Source organism: Oryza brachyantha, chromosome 7 (genome assembly GCF_000231095.2).
Source record: "Oryza brachyantha chromosome 7, ObraRS2, whole genome shotgun sequence".
NCBI lineage: Eukaryota > Viridiplantae > Streptophyta > Magnoliopsida > Poales > Poaceae > Oryza > Oryza brachyantha.
The window spans coordinates 12,152,572-12,171,035 of NC_023169.2; the positions used below are offsets into that span (position 1 = coordinate 12,152,572).

Below are 18,464 nucleotides of genomic sequence, written 5' to 3' on the forward strand. Positions count from 1 at the left end.
AGAGAAACAAACATTGTATCTTTCCAAGAAGTAAGCTCAAAACTCAATCGGTCAGTCCAAAACCAAAATCTCTTGAAAGAAAAGAAAAAGAAAGAAAGAATCCCTAAATGGAGAAGAACCAAGAAAAGAGGCACGAACCTTGCCAGCGAAGGACATCCGCTCGACGTCCACCGACACCGACCCGCTTGAGCTGGAGTCGCCCAGTTAAGATATATACATGTAAGCGTGTATTGTTATCTCTTGTCTTTTGGTTGTAACAACTCCTGGTTAGATAAGATTGTATTAGAGATAAAGGAGGTTAGTTATAACTGAATAACAAGCGCATGTAATGCCATGATATCGACTATTGATATCTCTATAAATACATACGCAACGTTGGAGGAAGGCGTCTGCTTCCGGCACCTCTGATCGTATATTTTACATGGTATCAGAGCATAGTTCGATCTTGCCAAATCGATCTACCAATATGCTAAACACATCAATGGCGAGTTCCTCCTGCGCTTCAGCCACATCTTCCCTTGGTGGCTTCATCGTTCCAGAAAAGCTAGGGAAGAACAACTACACCGTCTGAAAGGCACAAGTCCTTGCGGTGATTCGCGGTGCACGACTTGAAGGATACATCACCGGAGCAACAAAAACACCTGCAACGACCATCATCATCACGCAAAACGATAAGGAAGTTGAGATTGCAAATTCAGCCTTGATGAATGGATTGCGACTGATCAACAAGTACTTGGATACTTGCTATCTACCATGAGTAGAGATATACTTACACAGGTGGCTACTTGCAGCACGACTACAACCGCATGGAGCATGGTTGGGCAAATGTTCTGCTCAATAACAAAGGCTCGCTCCATCAACACTCGGATCGCACTGGCGGTCACGAAGAAAGGAGAGCTCAGTATATCTGAGTATTTCGCCAAGATGCACGCTCTAGGAGATGAGATGGCATCAACCAAAAAGTTCGACAATGACGATCTAATCTAGATGAAGACTTTGAGCCCATTGTCTCGGCGCTCGTCTCAAGAGTTGAACCAGTGAACATTGGAGAAGTATATGCACAGCTTCTCAATTTTGAAACTAGCATGAAGCTTCGTCAAGGAGGTTCCCAAGCCAATCTCATGAATCGTGGAAGATGCAAAGGGAATTCACAGCAAGGGCGAGGTCGTGGCAACAATAATAATCAACATCAGCAGTGTGGGCGTGGTGGCTTCAACAGTGGCCGAGGCCGCAACAATAACAATTTCAATAATCAATGTCAAGGTTCAAACAATGTTGATACACGCCCCAAGTGCCAGCTTTGCTATAAAAGAGGGTGCACTGTGATACAACTGCTAGTACATGTATGATGAAGACTTCGTTCCTGATGAAAAATATGCAGGATCAGCCACAAATCATGGAGGTGATCCCAATTGGTATGTGGATACTAGAGCCACAGACCATGTCATAGGCGAGTTAGAGAAACTAATTATCAGAGACAAATACAAAGGCCAAGATCAGGTGTAGACAGCAAGTGGAGCAGGTATGCCAATCAATCATATTGGTTATTTAGTTGTAGATACCCCATCTCGCCCCCTTGCACTTGAAAAATATCCTATATGTTCCAAAGGCTAATAAAAATTTAGTATCTGCTCATCGTCTTGTTCTTGATAACTCGGTCTTTCTTGAATTGCATCCTAAATGTTACTCTATCAAAGATCAGGCAACGAAGGAGACTCTATTTATAGGACAATGTCGCGGTGGGCTATATCCTCTTCCGGTGACCACAACTAGTCAAGTTCGTCGAACCAAGGAGGCGCTCACCATCTCCAAGCCATCTCTCGATCAATGGCACCAGCATTTTGGTCATCCCTCTTATGCTATAGTAGAGAAAATTGTCAAAAACTATAGTTTACCTCATTCATCCAATAGAGTATTAGTGTGTGATGCTTGTCAAAGGGTAAAAAGTCATCAATTGCCCTTTGCTCATTCTTCTCGTGCATTTAATCGTCCTCTAGAGTTAATTTACTCGGATGTTTGGGGTCCTCCACCTATTGCCAGTAATGGAAATAAATATTATGTTAGCTTCATTGATGCATACAATAGATATACTTGGATATATCTCCTCAAATTCAAATCTGAAGTTTTTCAGATTTTCCATGAATTTCATAAGCTTGTCGAACGACTACTCAAAGCTAAAATTGTAGCCGTCCAGATAGATTGGGAGGGTGAATTCCAGAGACTCAACACCTTCTTCAATAAAATAGGCATCACACATCAGGTCTCTTGCCCACATACACACTAGCAAAATGGGTCTACTGAGCAAAAGCATCGCCACATAGTTGAAACTGGTTTATCTCTCCTTGCTCATGCTTCTTAACCATTTAAATACTGGAATGAAGCTTTTACATCCATTGTCTACTTGATCAATAGGATGCCCACCAAGGTCCTAGATCATCAAAGCTCTCTCCAGAAATTATTTCAGCCAAAACCAGACTATGGGAGCTTTCGCACCTTTGGTTGGGCTTGTTGACCTAATTTGAGGTCGTACAACTCCCACAAATTTGCTTTTCGTTCCAAAAGATGCATTTTTTCTTGGGTACAGTACCATGCATAAAGGTTTCCAGTGCTTAGATCAATCCCTTGGACGCATATATATCTCACGGGATGTGGTCTTTGATGAGACCATCTTTCCATTCTCCGAGTTACACCCTAACGTCGGCGCCCAATTTCGCAAAGAACTTAGCTTGTTGCCTACACATCTCCTTGCCTCTGGGGGTCTACTTACTGATTACCATATGATTAATTGCCCTACAATTTCTACTAATGAATCTGATGTAGATTCGGATCAAAACAGTGCACCAATAGCGGATATTTCATGTGTCGGCGATCATGCAAACCCTAACCCTGAACCCGACGCAAATTCTGCAGGCGATGAATCCCAGGCCGATGGCGCATAACACCCTATAGATTCTGCCGGCGCCAGCCTCTCTCCGTATGTCGCGTCGCCAACTCCGACCACTTCTATCTCGGTCGACCAGTCTTCGGCCGCCACGTCACTAGTCGCTCCCGCTCCCTCTGCCGATCACCATCATGACAACTTCGAATCTTCTGTGCCAGGGGAGTAGAGCAAACTAATCAACAACCATCTAGGCCTGTCACTCGACTACAAAGAGGTATACGCAAAGAAAAACTTTATGCTGATGGCACTGCTAAATATGGGTTTTTATCCATTAGTGGTGAACCTAGGAATTTAGAAGAAGCTTTGCATGATTCCAATTGGAAACAGGCCATGGACTTGGAGTTTATAACACTATTGCATAATAAAACCTGGCATCTAGTTCCTCCCAATGTAAACAGAAATGTTATTGACTGTAAATGGGTATATAACATAAAGAGGAAACAAGATGGAAGTTTAGATAGATATAAAGCTAGGTTGGTGGCTAAAGGGTTCAAACAAAGCTATGGGATTGATTATAAGGACATGTTTAGTCCAGTAGTTAAGGCATCTACCATAAGAGTGGTTATGTCTATTATTGTTTCCAAAGGATGGACACTAAGGCAGTTATATGTACAGAATGCTTTTCTTCATGGCATTCTAGAAGAGGAAGTTTATACGGAGTATGAGACAGCCGCCAAGATACGAAGATAGTAAGTATCCTAATTATATTTGCAAGCTTGACAAAGCACTATATGGGCTTAAACAGGCACCAAGAGCATGGTATGCAAGACTAAGTATACAACTGCAAAAACTTGGCTTTCAGGGGTCAAAGGCAGATATCTCTTTGTTCTTTTATAACAAGAATGGGCTAATTATATTTATTTTGGTATATGTTGATGATATTATAGTTGCTAGCTCAAGTCAGCATGCAGTTGAGACTTTACTTTAGAATTTGCAAAAGGAGTTTGCATTAAAAGACATGGGAGAGTTACACTACTTTCTAGGTATAGAAGTCAACAAGACATCAGGAGGAATTCTCCTAACTCAAGAGAAATATGTCAATGATCTGTTACGAAAAGTTGGCATGATAGATTGTAAGCATGTCAGCTCTCCGTTATCAACCAGTGAAAAACTTACTGTATATGAAGGTAACCCTCTTGGGCCCAATGATAGTACTAATTATAGAAGTGTTGTAGGAGCATTGCAGTATTTAACATTAACTAGACTAGATATTGCATATCCTGGGAATAAAGTCTCTCAGTATTTACAAAATCCTACTACATTACATTGGGCAGCAGTTAAGAGAATTTTGAGATATATCAAGTCTTGTATGCAGCTTGGGTTAAAAATTAACAAATCTAAGTCACTAGTTGTTAGTGGTTATTCAAATGCAGACTGGGCAGGTTGTCAAGATGACAGGAGATCAACAAGTGGCTTTGTTGTTTTTCTGGGTAATAACTTAGTACCATGGAATGCTAAGAAGCAAGCTATTGTGTCAAGGTCAAGCATAGAGTCTAAATATAAAGCTCTTGCAAATGCAACCACATAAATTATGTAGATACAAACTTTGTTGCGGGAACTCCAGATTGCGAGTCCAACAACAGTCAAACTTTGGTGTGATAATCTAGGTGCAAAATATTTGTCTGTAATCCAGTTTTCCATGCAAGAACCAAGCACATTGAAGTAGATTATCATTTTGTCAAAGAACAAGTTCAACGTAAATTGTTAGAGATTGAATTTGTTCCTACAGGAGATCAAGTGGCAGTTGGATTTACAAAAGTGCTAACAGTGTAACAGCTAGAAAACTTCAATCACTATCTCAACTTACGGAAGTTGTGATTAAGGGGGAGTGTTAAGATATATACATGTAAGCGTGCATTGTTATCTCTTGTCTTTCGGTTGTAACAACTCCTGATTAGATAAGATTGTATTAGAGATAAAGGAGGTTAGTTATAACTGAATAACAAGCGCATGTAATGTCATGATTTCGGCTATTGATATCTCTATAAATACATACGCAGCGCTGGAGGAAGGCATCTACTTCCGGCACCTCTGATCGTGTATTTTACACCCCCATTGCTTGCTGCCTCCCTCCCCTCCCCTCCCCTCTCCTTCCCTTCCCTTCCATCTCCTCTTCGGTTGGACTCCCCTCCATTTTGGCACACGCACGGAGAGATTTATATAGTTAGGGTGGTGCGCACCAGCCTCTCACCAACGAGACCAGACGGGAAGGGGAGGAGGGAGGTTAGCGCACACCAGCCGCTGAGAGAAGGGTATTCCAGCCACAACCACTGGTGTACATGCTTAGATTGACTAGCCAGGTGACGTTCGAGAAGCAGAGCTCGAGTGGCACGGGTGGGGTGGCTAGCCGGCGGTGCAATCTTTTATGGAAGGAGTTCGCTTTCATGGCCTCCCGTGTGCTCGGGTGAGGTGTCAAAATCAGGGACGCATGGATCTGTTTCAAGGTCTAAAAATAGTCAGAGCTAGGGTTTCAACCTATGGACAATTGAGACATTTTCTATGTGATGTTGAGCCATCTTTAGTCTATAAATAGATAGGTTACGACTAGAGTTTCACTCGCACCTTGAGAGAAAGAGAGTATGCTTATAGTTCTTTGTTGAGATAGTAATTTGTATTAGGTTTAATTATCACTCATTACTCTTCACTTGTATTTGTCTCATGTATATATTTTTTTTGAATTAATTATGAATTAAATTTGGAGAAATTTTGTATTTAGTGATTTTGAAACATGTCAATGAATACAAAAGAAGAAAAAGAAAACATGTAGCAAGATCGTCAATACAACTATCTGAATACATGTTACTTTAGCTAGTTATAACACACAATATATTAAAATTTTGATGTGAAGTTACACAATATATTTAGAATATGATGTGAAATTACAAATTGTATTCATAATAATAACATTGAACGATGATATATTGATTCTCAATGTTTCTGTAATTACAAAAAAAATAGGTTAAGTGCTAATATGATGATTTTTATTTACAGTATATATCATAAGACATAGTTAGATCAGATCCAAAAAGATATGTGAACTGCACATATTAATGATCCAAGTGTATCTGCACATTACTCATGATAATTCTAATCATCATCTTATTTAAAATATTACTCATATTAAACTTATCATTTCAAATATTATAAAGATAATAGTTGACATAATTAGTATTTCATATTATGAACAACTGTCATGTAATTAAGTTATTGCAAACCACGAAGTTTTTATTTTACCACTTTATATCCTTTCAATCCCTTCCGGCATCTTATGATCTACTCCTCTTCTGTTAATAAACTAATATCAATCTCATTTATTAATTGTAAGAATGGAACTACATTCCTATTTAACAGAAAATCTTATCTTTAGAATGGAAAAACTCAAAGTAAATATCTTTCCATCTAAATAGAAGAGTCATAATTTCATTGTCAGGACTGCTGTTGGTTCGCTTCAACTTTAGCAGAAAGATCCCAACTTTTGTTGTGTAGAGTTTCCTGTCTATACGTGAGAAGAGATTATTTCCTTTGCTGTTAGACCGAGCTTATTTATGATGATCTATTCTAATGTTGTTGTAATATTCTCCTCTATAAGTTTCTTATAACTTACGGGCAAATCACTCAGCACAAGATTAAATTTAGATTATATTGTGGGCTTATAAAAAATAAACAAATATAGAAAATCAATTTAGAAAAAGAGAAATCTTTTCATTGAAATCCACATATAATATGTAAAGAACAAAAAAATAATCATGGTGCACGAACACGATCAGAAAGAAGAGTCGAGATTCTGTAACTGCTTCACCTATGATTATTGTTTCTTTGGAGCCATGGCAACTAAAGGAAGAGGTTTTTCTGAGTCTTCTAAGCAGTATTTTAGAGCAGGCGGGGTTAAGATTGTTTAGAACCAGTAGAAAGGACAATGTATCTTGTCGATGGTTAATGTTTTTCCTTTCCCATCTTACTTCTCTTCTGTCTCATAGCATCGAAGAAGAAAGAGAATTTGGAGTTGGCGTTGGAGCTTTAGTAATAATGAGGCAAGACAAACTCGATCGCTAATTGTGTGGTTAATTTTATTTTTTGTTTCTCAGGTCCCACTTTGTTGATTTCTTGATTTCTTGTCATATTAGAGATGGAGAGGGAGGAGTCCAGCAAGTAGAAAGATAGATTTATATGGGTAGGGCGGTACGGGGAGAGCCGATCAACTACCAGACAAGATGGGAAGGGGACTAGGGAGGTCAACGCACACCAGAAGAGCGGCGGAGTCCCGCGCCGCCCTCTATGAGACGAGATAAGGAGGGGAGGAGGGGGTTAGCGCACGCCGACTAGGGATGTCAATTTTACCCATGGGTATGGGTACCCATACCCGACGGGCATGGGTGTGGTTGTAATTTTTTGCCCGTGGGCGTACCCGCTCGCTACCCGACTACCTAATGGGTAGCGGCTAGGTTTTAGTTTTTATCCACGGTTAACCCACGCTCGACCCAAATATATTTTTCCCTAATTAGCCCATATAAAAAACCATATATATTTCATTGTGATATTATGTTTGGTTAGTAGTTCACTATTTTTAAGTGTGATACTATGATTTTGATATTATTGTTCCTTTTATTTATAATTTTGAGTTCATTGTTTCTTTTACTATTTATATTGGATAAGAAATTAAGGATATGTTTTATTTCAAAACACCCAGTGGGTACCCGAGCACCCACCGGGTATGGATATGGATATAATATTTTGCCCGCTAAGCAATTCGAGTATGGGTCAGATATTTATGGGCGGGTATCGGGTCGGGCATGTTCTGGCTCCGCCCATACCCGACCTGACCCATTGCCATCCCTAACACCGACCGTGTAGAGAAGGTCAAAGGGGAGCATGCACGAGACTTGTATACTCTTATAACACATAAAAGGCTAGTTACAGAAAGACTAACTTAAGACATCTGCCTCTGATACCATATTAAGTTACATATATCGACCAGTTACACCTAAGAGACTAAGCTGATAAGAAAATACGAACAATTTACTTTATACACTCATCTAGGCTGATAGGAAAATACGAGCAATTTACTTTATACACTTGAATAAGGATAAACTTGTCTGAAGGAGCCCTATATTCTTGTGCTCCCGCAGGAGGGCGATTTAGTGAGAATGTCTCCTGCGTGTACTGAGGCAACACAACGGGAAGGTGAGCTCTTGCAGCACATCGCCCTAGTGGCTTCCTCACTGTGCTCGAGATGGAGGCGTGGGTTCCTTCGCAAGGGTACAGTTAGCTCTATGGTACGGACAAAGCAAGCCGAGTGGCAACCTCTCTCGCGTGGCGACTTATGACCACACGCCACGTCAAAACAGTGTGAATGGTCTAATTTTTTTCTTCAAAATTTATGGGTTTGGTCTTGTTTTTTCTAATGGAAGTGACACTAAGAGATCGTAAAGCTGGTGGCTGAGTGGTTGTTTGGATCAGAGACTTTTTTGTCTCTTGTCACATCGGATGTTTAGACGTTAATTAGGAGTACTAAATATAAATTGATAACAAAACTAATTGCATAAATAAAGGCTATTTCATTAGACAATTTTTTAAACCTAATTAATCCACAATTAGCAAATGTTTGCTGTAGTATCATATTGTCTAATCATGGACTAATTATGCTCAATAGATTTATTTCGCGAATTAGTCCAGAGTATAAGATGATTTTATTAATAGTCCAAACATTTGATGTGACAAAAAAAAAACAAAGCTAAACAAACATCCCCTAAGTATCAGTGAGATCGAATTGCAAAATGACAAACGGCCAAACCATGAAAACCAATGAGACGAGAAGAAAGGACAAAAAGTTAACACAGGTGTAGGTGCGTCGTGTCGGCACAGTGTCAGTGACAGCGTCGCACTCACTCCACCTAACCCAGCTCAGCTCAGCTCGGCTTTGGTCCTTACTTTTTCGCGGACATTGGGAATCAGGTAGGATCTTTCGGGGGCTCGCCGGCGATTCTTGATCGCCGCAGGGAGAGGAATCGATCGGTCGGTCGGTCGACCAATGGGCCACGCCGTGGACGGCCGTCTGGAGGAGCTGCTCTCCAGCGGCGGCGCCGCTGGCGAGGCGGCGCGGCGCGTGGCGGCGGCGGCGGCGGTGGAGCTCCGCCTGCTGGCGCCGCTGGCCGCGCCGGCGGTGGTGGTGTACATGCTGATCATCGTGATGTCCTCCGCCACGCAGATCTTCTGCGGGCAGCTCGGCAACGTCGAGCTCGCCGCCGCCTCCCTCGGCAACAACGGCATCCAGGTCTTCGCCTACGGCCTCATGGTATGTACGCGTAAACGTACGCTGCTACACTGTACGTACGTACGTACTTCCGTGCGTATAATAAGCCGTATTCATGTTACGTGCTCGTCGTCGTCGTCGTGGTGCAGCTCGGGATGGGCAGCGCGGTGGAGACGCTGTGCGGACAGGCGTACGGCGCCGGGAGGCACGAGATGCTGGGCGTCTACCTGCAGCGGTCGGCGGTGCTGCTCACGGCGGCCGGCGTGCCGCTGGCGGCGCTGTACGCCTGCTCGGAGCGGGTCCTCCTCCTCCTCGGCCAGTCGCCGGAGATCGCCCGCGCCGCGGCGGGGTTCGCCTACGGCCTCATCCCGCAGATCTTCGCCTACGCCATCAACTTCCCGATCCAGAAGTTCCTCCAGGCGCAGAGCATCGTGGCGCCCAGCGCCGCCGTGCTGGCGGCGAGCTTCGCGCTCCACCTGCCGCTGAGCTGGGCGGCGGTGCACGGCCTCGGCCTGGGTCTCCCCGGCGCCGCGCTGGCGCTGAGCGCCACGTGGTGGGTGCTCGTCGCCGGGCAGTTCGCGTACATCGTGTGGAGCCCCCGGTGCGCGACGACGTGGACGGGCTTCACGTGGGCGGCGTTTGACGACCTCGCCGCGTTCGCCAGGCTATCCGCCGCGTCGGCGGTGATGCTGGCGCTGGAGGTGTGGTACTTCCAGGTGCTCATCCTCCTCGCCGGCATGCTCCCCGACCCGCAGATCGCCCTCGACGCGCTCACCGTGTGGTAAGCAGACATTGCCAGGGACACACTGACACTCACAATCACTTATATCTTCGCTTCTCTGTGTGAATTGAACAGGTTTCTGTGAAAATTGAAGCGAAATCCGGCCTGTTCAATCCAACATTTTGTTGAGCTTTGTGAAAGAAAGATTGCAATTTTCTTTACATATGATCCTCATTTGTGGAATGTTTTCTTGCAGCACGTCGATACAGTCCTGGGTGTTCATGATCTCCGTGGGCTTCAACGCTGCTGCAAGGTCGGTCGGCTCAAATGATCTGCATTTCTTGGTGTGGGCCGACTCCGGTGCATTTTATGGTCGTAGAATTTAATAAATTGCACTGGAGAGTTGCCCTTCTTGGTGTGTTGATGACTGTTCTGAAGATTTTTACGGATGTGATGTGCAGTGTGAGGGTAGGCAACGAGCTCGGCGCCGGGAACCCCAGGTCGGCGGCGTTCTCCACATGGATGGTCACCGCGCTCTCGGCGTTCATTGCTGCCATAGCAGGCGTCGTGGTCATCCTGCTCAGGGACAGGCTCAGCTACATCTTCACCCAGGGTGAGGCTGTCTCGCGTGCCGTCTCCGACCTCTGCCCCCTGCTCGTTGGCACCATCGTGCTGTGCGGGATCCAGCCCGTGTTATCAGGTGAAGTTCTTGTAGGTTTTGCTTCTTCCCACCTGATTGATGATTTGTGCTCTGCCATTTTTTCTGAACATTGTGTTGGTGGTAACCGGGAGCAGTAGTTTTAGGTTGTCGCGCTTTCTAACTGATTGAAAAAGTTCAGTATCTTGAGTCTGTTTCAGCTCGGTGCGTGGTGATCCAGTCGAAATCTAAAAGGGTTGCGCTGCATCCTGAATTTTGATTTTTGTTGAGTCTGAACATTGCTCACTGATTAATCGCTCTGGTAGTTTGTCGATGGAGATTTGTTCCTGTCCAACAAAAAGTACCTCGACATACCAAATCGTTTAACACTATTGGATCTAGCTGAATATGATGCGCACTGTTAGATCCAACGATCAGAAATGATTTGATACCGGGAGATACCAGTATATCGAGGTACTTTTTGTTGGACCAAAATAAATCTCTCGTCAACGATGTATCAGATCTTGCACTAATCAAAGTAATGGAATTTGTATACTAGTACAGAAACAATTATTCACTTGCAGAGTTGCAGTTGACTCTTGAGCAATTTGGCTTTTGGGAACAAATTATAAAGGAACATCTCAACAACATTGCTGTCGTTTCACTGTTGCTGAACTTGTTTACTGGACTGATCATGAAGGTGTGGCTGTTGGCTGTGGGTGGCAAGCATTGGTAGCATACATTAACATTGGATGCTACTACTTGATCGGCCTACCCCTCGGTGTGCTTCTGGGCTTCAAATTTGACTTTGGAATCAAGGTACTGACAATTCTAAAAGGAACTTCAGTTGAGTCCACATTCAGTTGACCTTTTAATTGTAGAGTCAACAGGAAAAGGTTAGATTTTGTTATAGTAAAACGTTTGCAAGTTTGAAAAGTGATGTTCCATGCAGGGATTGTGGGGAGGCATGATTGGAGGCACACTCATCCAAACACTTATTTTAATATGGATCACATTCAGAACAGATTGGAACAAGGAGGTAACCATTAAGCCACCTCTGATCATCTGATGATCTTCCTCGATAGACTGAATTATTTTACTAACAGATGATTCTGAATTATGTGATCACATGACTTGTCACTTAATGGGCCAATACATTATTTTAACCAAATTCTTTCGTTCAAGTACATACTTCTGTCACCATGTAGGTTGTTTTATTGGCCCTCTGAATTTTGCATGATTTTTTAGACCATGGATTAAAACCTGGCATACATCCAACAAGGATTTACACAGTTAGCTGAATTTTGCATGATATGCTAGTAATACTTTTCTGTTAGAGCTTTTTTACCATCTCTGAAAAAGTATCTCAAGGTACCACCTATTTTAATATAAAAAGTATGATACCTTAAGGCACATTATATTTTAAGATACCAAAAATTTATACTAAAATTGTTAAAATTCTTAGTATCCTGAGGTACTTTTCGAGCACGGTAAAAAAACTCTCTCTCTGTTAACATTGCTGTTGATGTAGGTCGAGGATGCAAGGAGAAGATTAGATAAGTGGGACGACACAAAGCAGCCTTTTCTTGTTACAGACAATCAGTGATAATATTAGAAGAAAATAAGGAGCTAATATATGTGTGCTACAAATTCGTCAGACACGGCACCATCTCATCTGCCACTACTAACTGCTACTGCAATGATAAGACTGTCCTAGATGGCTGGAATTGAATCAGCAATACTTAGTGCCTGTTTGGATACCTGACTTTTTTTTAAGTGTACGTCATATCAAATGTTTAGACACTAATTAGAAATATTAATAATAGACTATTAATAAAACATATCTCATACTCTAAACTATTTCGCGAGACAAATCTATTGAGCCTACTTAGTCCATGATTAGCGAATGCGATGCTACAGTAAACGTTTGCTAATCATGACTTAATTAGGCTTAAAAAATTTGTCTAATGAAATAGCATTTATTTACGCAATTAGTTTTATAATCAGTTTATATTTAATACTTCTAATTAACGTCCAAACATCTGATATGATAAAGAATAAAAAAAAATCCCTGAATCCAAACAGCCACTTACTTCGGTCAGTTTCATGAGAGCTCGTGCTACTTCAGAATTCACATACTAACATGAATTATTATACCTAACGACACCATTTGGAGGTACATAATGTATTTTTTATCTGTTTATTGGCTCAATAATTAGGTTAAATATGAGTCAAGTTGCTCTGATGAAATAGAGAAAATGATGTGACTTCAGTTCCTCATTATTTATTATTTAGTGGCTGTTTGGATCCAGGAACTTTTTTCGTCCCTTGTCACATCGGATATTTAGGCGTTAATTAGGAGTATTAAATATAGACTGATAACAAAACTAATTACAGAAATAAAGGTTATTTCATTAGACAAATTTTTTAATCCTAATTAAGGCACAATTAACAAATATTTATTGTAGCATCACATTCGTTAATCATGGACTAATTAGGCTCAATAGATTCGTCTCACAAAATAGTCCAGAGCATGGGTGGGTTTTATTAATAGTCTATATTTAATACTTCTAATTAGTGTCTAAATATTCGATGTGACAGGGACTTAAAAAAAGTTTAGAGGATCCAAACACCCTCTTAGTCCAGGTACCATAGCATCATTTCCTTGCATAACCGTTTAAAATATGGGTTTTTTATCATCCTTGAAAAATATCTTTGGTACCTCAAGGTACAATGTATCTCAAGATATCATATTTTTTACACTAAAAAGTGTGATACTTTAAGATATTTTTTAGGTTTTTTAACCATCTTTGAAGAGTATCTCAATGTACCAAAAATTTTAGTACAAATTTTGTGTATCTTACAATGTACCTCAAAGTATCACTCTTTTATACTAAAAAGAGTAGTACCTTAAGATAATTTTTCGAGGATGATAAAAAAGCTCTAATTTATCGAGGATAGTAAAAAAGCTTTTAGAATATGAATTCTTCAAAGGGCAGGAGGCAACAACCGAAAAGACAAGTTACAGTAAAACTTGTCTCATTTTTTATTGTTGAGAGGATGAGAGGCCACAATCCAATTTAAATTTGGCAGAAACCCATCCATGAATACAACAGATGACAAATGGAATGCAGGCAAACCAGCTTCCAAGCAGAAGTTTCCTTTGCCGACCTGATCAAACGTTCAGCACTATGCTAATATACGGATCGTCAGAACCACATGGACTGAGAGACGGCAGTTCGATGTTCAGAAACAGAAATGACAATATGCTTCAGGCCTGAGACGGCAGAGTTCAGAATTTGAGACTACCTTTTTTTTTTAATAAAAGATTACCTAATTGTGCTAAGTTAATCTGTCAGTTGCATTTTCACACCAGAGCCGCAAGATTGTCAACCTGATTCGGGTCTGAGGGGCCATCGATTGGTTAATTGCTGATAATACGTCAACAGACTATTAGTGAAAAAATATTTTATGGTTAAATTTTTTATATTCTTAAAAGCCAATGTTGAAGAAAATACAATGAAAAAATCTAAAATCAATTCTAGAATTAGGTTTTAGAAATCAAATTTTGACAGTAACTGCAAATTATAGATATGGCCCTGGTTCTCCAGTATGCCAGCCCAACGGAACACTCTGTGGGGTACCTGTTAACCCAATCTAGTTTAATCAAAATAGATCATATCCAAATTATTAAAAAAAGCAAAGAAAAACTGAAATCTGAAACAGATAATTTCAGGACAAAACAATAGGATTCAAATAAAATATTACATGGATTTTATTGAAACCCCTTTGGAGTGTATTGTTATATCGAACTAATTAAAAGAGTTTTTTTACTGTACATGAAAATGTAACTTGAAGTATCATATTTTTATTGTAAAAGTTTAGTAGCTTAAGCTATCAGAATTTTACACTAAATTTTTTAGTATCCTAAAATACTTTTCAAATACGGCAGAAAAAGTCCTTTGTACAATGGTCCACATGGGACCAAGGGCTTAACAAAGAAGGAAAAAACAACATGGGGGAAGAGAACATCGTTTGGCACAGAGGCCTCAGAACAACAGTGCATGGAAAATTACGAAGGACTGGGAAAAGAAAACCAAACCATTCCAAGAAGATGCTGAGCTGCTCTCGCAAACATTTCGCTGATCCCACATACTCTGATCTGCATGGATTTCGCTGATCCCACATACTCTGGATCTGCATGGATGTAAAGTAAAATGCAACTGAAACTTTGTCTTAAGAAAATGCAACTAGAACTAGTTTAAGCTGGTGTTGCCTCCGCCGGTTCCACACTGACCACACATGCCAAGCGTGGGCGTCTCTCTGACGACCCAAATGTCTATGCGAGAGGGGGTCAGCTTCAGAAGCTGCTGACCTATGTATGGCCTCTTGGGGGTAGGTCTGGGCACAAAAAGACCCAGACCGAAAGACCGAACCAAATAGACCGAGACCGAGAAATTCGGTCCTGGTCTTGGATGGAGAAGGTGAAAGACAAAAAATTTGGTCCGGTCTTCGGGTACCGGTCTCGGGTACCCAAAATACCCGAAAAGACCAAATTCCGCTGCCTCTCCTCCGCCGCCTCCTCCTGCCCGTCTCCCCGCCTCCTCCCGCTGGCCTCCGGGTAACCGAAATTTCAGGCACTTTGGTCGGGACCGAGACCGAATTTCTCGGTCTTGCTTTTTTTCAAGACTGATCGGGACCGAGTTTTGATTGACCAATTTTCTCTGGAGACCGAAGACCGAACCGAACCGAAGACCAAACGCCCAGGTCTACTTGGGGGAAACTGTTTTAAACTTTCGAGGAACGATCCCCTCGTCTATTGAATGCTATTTAAATAATTATAAAAAAATTTATAAAGATATATTAATATGTGATATATCATTACACAAATATGCAAGCTAAAATATGACTTGTACAATCCATAGCAAAAATAACAAATATATGATTGTGACTATGTGTATACTATTCACAGTTTAATTTATTATTTCTTGTATGAATTGTAGAAGTCATATTTTAACTTGGATGTTTGTGTAGTGATATATCACATATTAATCTATCTTCATAATTTTTTTAATATTTTTTATAAACATTTGAATAACATGCTATAGACGAGAAGCTGACGAGGGAATGTCCATCGAGAGCTTAGAATCCACGCTCCCTCTTGGGGCAAACTATTTTTCAGACCTGAAATGGATCATCTGGTGCCGGCTTGCCCAGGCCCCGATTGCACCATCTACCCAGTCTCCTCTTTGTTTACATCATAATTCAGTTGACTTGCTATCTCGGAGCAGTCCTTGGCATGTTGATTATTGGGACAAAGTGTAGCTTCTGAGGAGACGAGTTCGGAGACAGCTTCTTCAGACAGGTTCAGTTAAGATTCTGAAGGTGCACAAGGAGGAGAGAAAATGAAGTGTTTTGGGGAGTGTTCTTGTGGATGTTGTCTGACGAGATTGCTCTGAACTTCTGAAGATTAAGCCAATCAGAGAGGAAGCTTGGAGCTTGCTGCTACTTTGTCTCTCCATTATGTCCCAACCAAACCTGGATGTGATGTGATGTGTGTTAAGACTTAGGATGATCATAATGTGGTAGACAATTGGTAGACTTAGACTGACATGGGGTTGGAGAAATGCATTGCAGACGGTTTTACCTAACCTCATTGAGAATTTGGTTGCTTTGCTTCAGCAATTCGTAGGAGCTGTGGTTGGGATGAGTTTCAGTGCTTCAGAAGGCGTGGAAGTGCATAGAAGTCTCGTGGTACTGAAAATCTAGTTGGTTGCTCATAATGTGTTGTTCTTCATGATTACAACTTCAGGTTTTGAACCCTTATATTTAATCGCATCACTGTTGTTGACCGTAGAAGAAATAAAAAACAACATGTTTAAATGGAAGAAGATCACAATCCTCGTGGTACTGGAAATTGCACTGGTAGCTCATAATTTGGCATTTAGTTCACTTCAAGAACCCTTGAAATTTCATCTCGGTGCCCTAAATTCTCTTCGGAGAACAAAATAGAAACATTTCTTTTTCCAAAACGGATGGGGGGATCTTTGGCCACTCATTTCAGATAGTAAATCAAGAAAATTACATCCACAAACACATGCCCTTATGGGACACAGTCACACAATTACTATATATTTTGCCCATTAATAAACTGCAAACTTGTCTTTGTCTCGTTCATGAATTCAGAAATGCACATCATCAATTCGTCATAATGCACAAATAGGTTAGGAAAAGAACATCAATTCGTCATCATGCACAAATAGGTTAGAAAAAGAAAAGAAAAAAAACACAGCTAATGTATAAACAATGAGATTTGTTCCGGTTCAACAAAAATAGGTACCTCGTGGTATCAAATCGTTTTCTATCATTAAATCTAGCTGAATAGGATTGATTTGGTACCTCAAGGTATACTTTTTATTGGACCGACGCAAATCTCATAAACAATGACACGGCCTGTCCAACTAATGATCTCATGATCTCACCAATAATTTCATAAAAATATGAGGAGGCTGGAACCAGCCTGCCCTGAACTCTTACACTGTCCTGTCTGTCTATATAACTGACAGGCTCACACGTCCAAGAAGAGAGGTAGTAGAGATCATCAGAGACAGCTAGCCCAGCCGCAAGAAGCTTCCTTTTCTTCTTCTCCTCCTCGTCGTGCTCGTCGTCGTCGACGACGCCGTGCGAGACTACGATGATGCTGCTGCTGCGGGCGCCGGCGCCGTTCGCGTACGCGAAGGTGGAGAAGGTGGACGCCGAGGAGGCGCGGCACCTGCAGGCGCAGTACCTGATCCACAAGGTGCTGGAGGACTCGTGCTGCCGCGCGCCGTCGGCGGCGAGGGGGAGGAGGAGGCCGGCGGCGGCGGCGTTCTTGGCGAGGAGAGGTGGTGCCAAGGCGAGGCAGATCGGCGTCCGGCTGAGGCGGCTCAGGCTCGCCGCCCGGAGCGTCCGGCTGCGCCTCTGCCGGGGGCTGCGGAGGCACCTCCGGAGCCTGAGGCGGCTGATCGTGCGCGGGTCCATGGCGCAGCAGCTCGGCTCTCCTTGATTCGCTTTCGTCTTCCTCCTGACCACGTCGTTTTCTCGGCTCATGTTCTTGAGCTCTCGTCTCATGCATGTTTGGAGCGACAGCAAGCAACTTGTTCTTGCTGCTGCTTGTGTGGCTCGAAGAGATGGCTCTAATGGCGTCCGTTCTGTGCTGAAAGATCGGATCTTTTTCTTCGAAAGGTTGAAAGATCGGATCTTGTACTGTGTGTTTAGGTTGTTTTTAGCATGCAAAAATGTAATATAAGCATGTCCCTGTTGTGGCATCTGTGCCTCCTGTTTAACTCGATCTGTACACTAATCCACACTGAATCTTTGGCCCTGTTCTGCTGAAAGATCGGTTTTTTCTTGTTGGTATGATCCATGTTGATGTATTACACAGTGTTTGATGAAACAAGACAATGCTTCTTGTTCTTGATCAGGCTGTTTCCCAGAATCCTGCTCTGTGATTTCTACCGCAACTGAAGCCCTTGTTCATTAAATGCCACAGTTCAGAAATCATTTCCATCGACAGATAGTGAACCTTTTGGCTACATGGAAAACATTTGTGACGAATCTTCAATTGTGTTTGTTGCCGCTTCGTTTGGGCATGCAGCACTGAATCTTTACTCCACTGATAATCTTGTGTTTCGTAAACGCATTTTGATTATCCCTATGTCTGCTATGTTCCCCCTCGTGCAAGTTCTCTAAGCAAAATGCAACAAGTGCAAGATTAGATTAGCTTAACAAATGCTACCTACTACTAATATACTACCTAGTGGATGTGGCAATCTGTCCGCGCGACACAAAAAGTGCATGATCAAGAGGCTCCAGATGGCACATTTGATTATGGTGGATGAGAAAGTAGATTTGGGGTCTAACTCATGCTGCCATT

At 42.0% G+C, this 18,464-nt stretch overlaps 2 protein-coding genes and 1 pseudogene across 2 annotated transcripts; all 3 read left to right on the plus strand.

Moving 5' to 3' along the window:
* The first annotated feature begins 960 nt into the window (after positions 1-960).
* On the plus strand, positions 961-1,080 carry LOC121055073 (annotated as a pseudogene).
* A 7,802-nt stretch (positions 1,081-8,882) lies between these two features.
* On the plus strand, positions 8,883-12,383 carry LOC102704349 (protein DETOXIFICATION 40-like). Its single transcript, XM_040525697.1, has 7 exons — positions 8,883-9,233; positions 9,341-9,972; positions 10,169-10,225; positions 10,374-10,612; positions 11,250-11,368; positions 11,502-11,588; positions 12,081-12,383. The coding sequence occupies exons 1-7, from the start codon at positions 8,970-8,972 to the stop codon at positions 12,153-12,155; spliced, it is 1,473 nt and encodes a 490-aa protein (XP_040381631.1). The 5' UTR covers positions 8,883-8,969; the 3' UTR covers positions 12,156-12,383.
* Positions 12,384-17,151: 4,768 nt separating this feature from the next.
* Positions 17,152-18,018, plus strand: LOC107304672. Its single transcript, XM_040525931.1, has one exon. The coding sequence runs from the start codon at positions 17,244-17,246 to the stop codon at positions 17,592-17,594; it is 351 nt and encodes a 116-aa protein (XP_040381865.1). The 5' UTR covers positions 17,152-17,243; the 3' UTR covers positions 17,595-18,018.
* Positions 18,019-18,464: the final 446 nt, after the last annotated feature.

What these genes read in the sequence shown, in the direction of transcription:
- LOC102704349 (XM_040525697.1), top strand. Translation starts at nt 8,970, where the DNA reads ATGGGCCACGCCGTGGACGGCCGTCTGGAGGAGCTGCTCTCCAGCGGC. An exon ending in CTCGACGCGCTCACCGTGTG is followed by an intron (nt 9,973 to 10,168) that starts GTAAGCAGACAT and finishes GTTTTCTTGCAG; the next exon opens with CACGTCGATACAGTCCTGGG. An exon ending in GGCTTCAACGCTGCTGCAAG is followed by an intron (nt 10,226 to 10,373) that starts GTCGGTCGGCTC and finishes TGTGATGTGCAG; the next exon opens with TGTGAGGGTAGGCAACGAGC.
- LOC107304672 (XM_040525931.1), top strand. Translation starts at nt 17,244, where the DNA reads ATGATGCTGCTGCTGCGGGCGCCGGCGCCGTTCGCGTACGCGAAGGTG.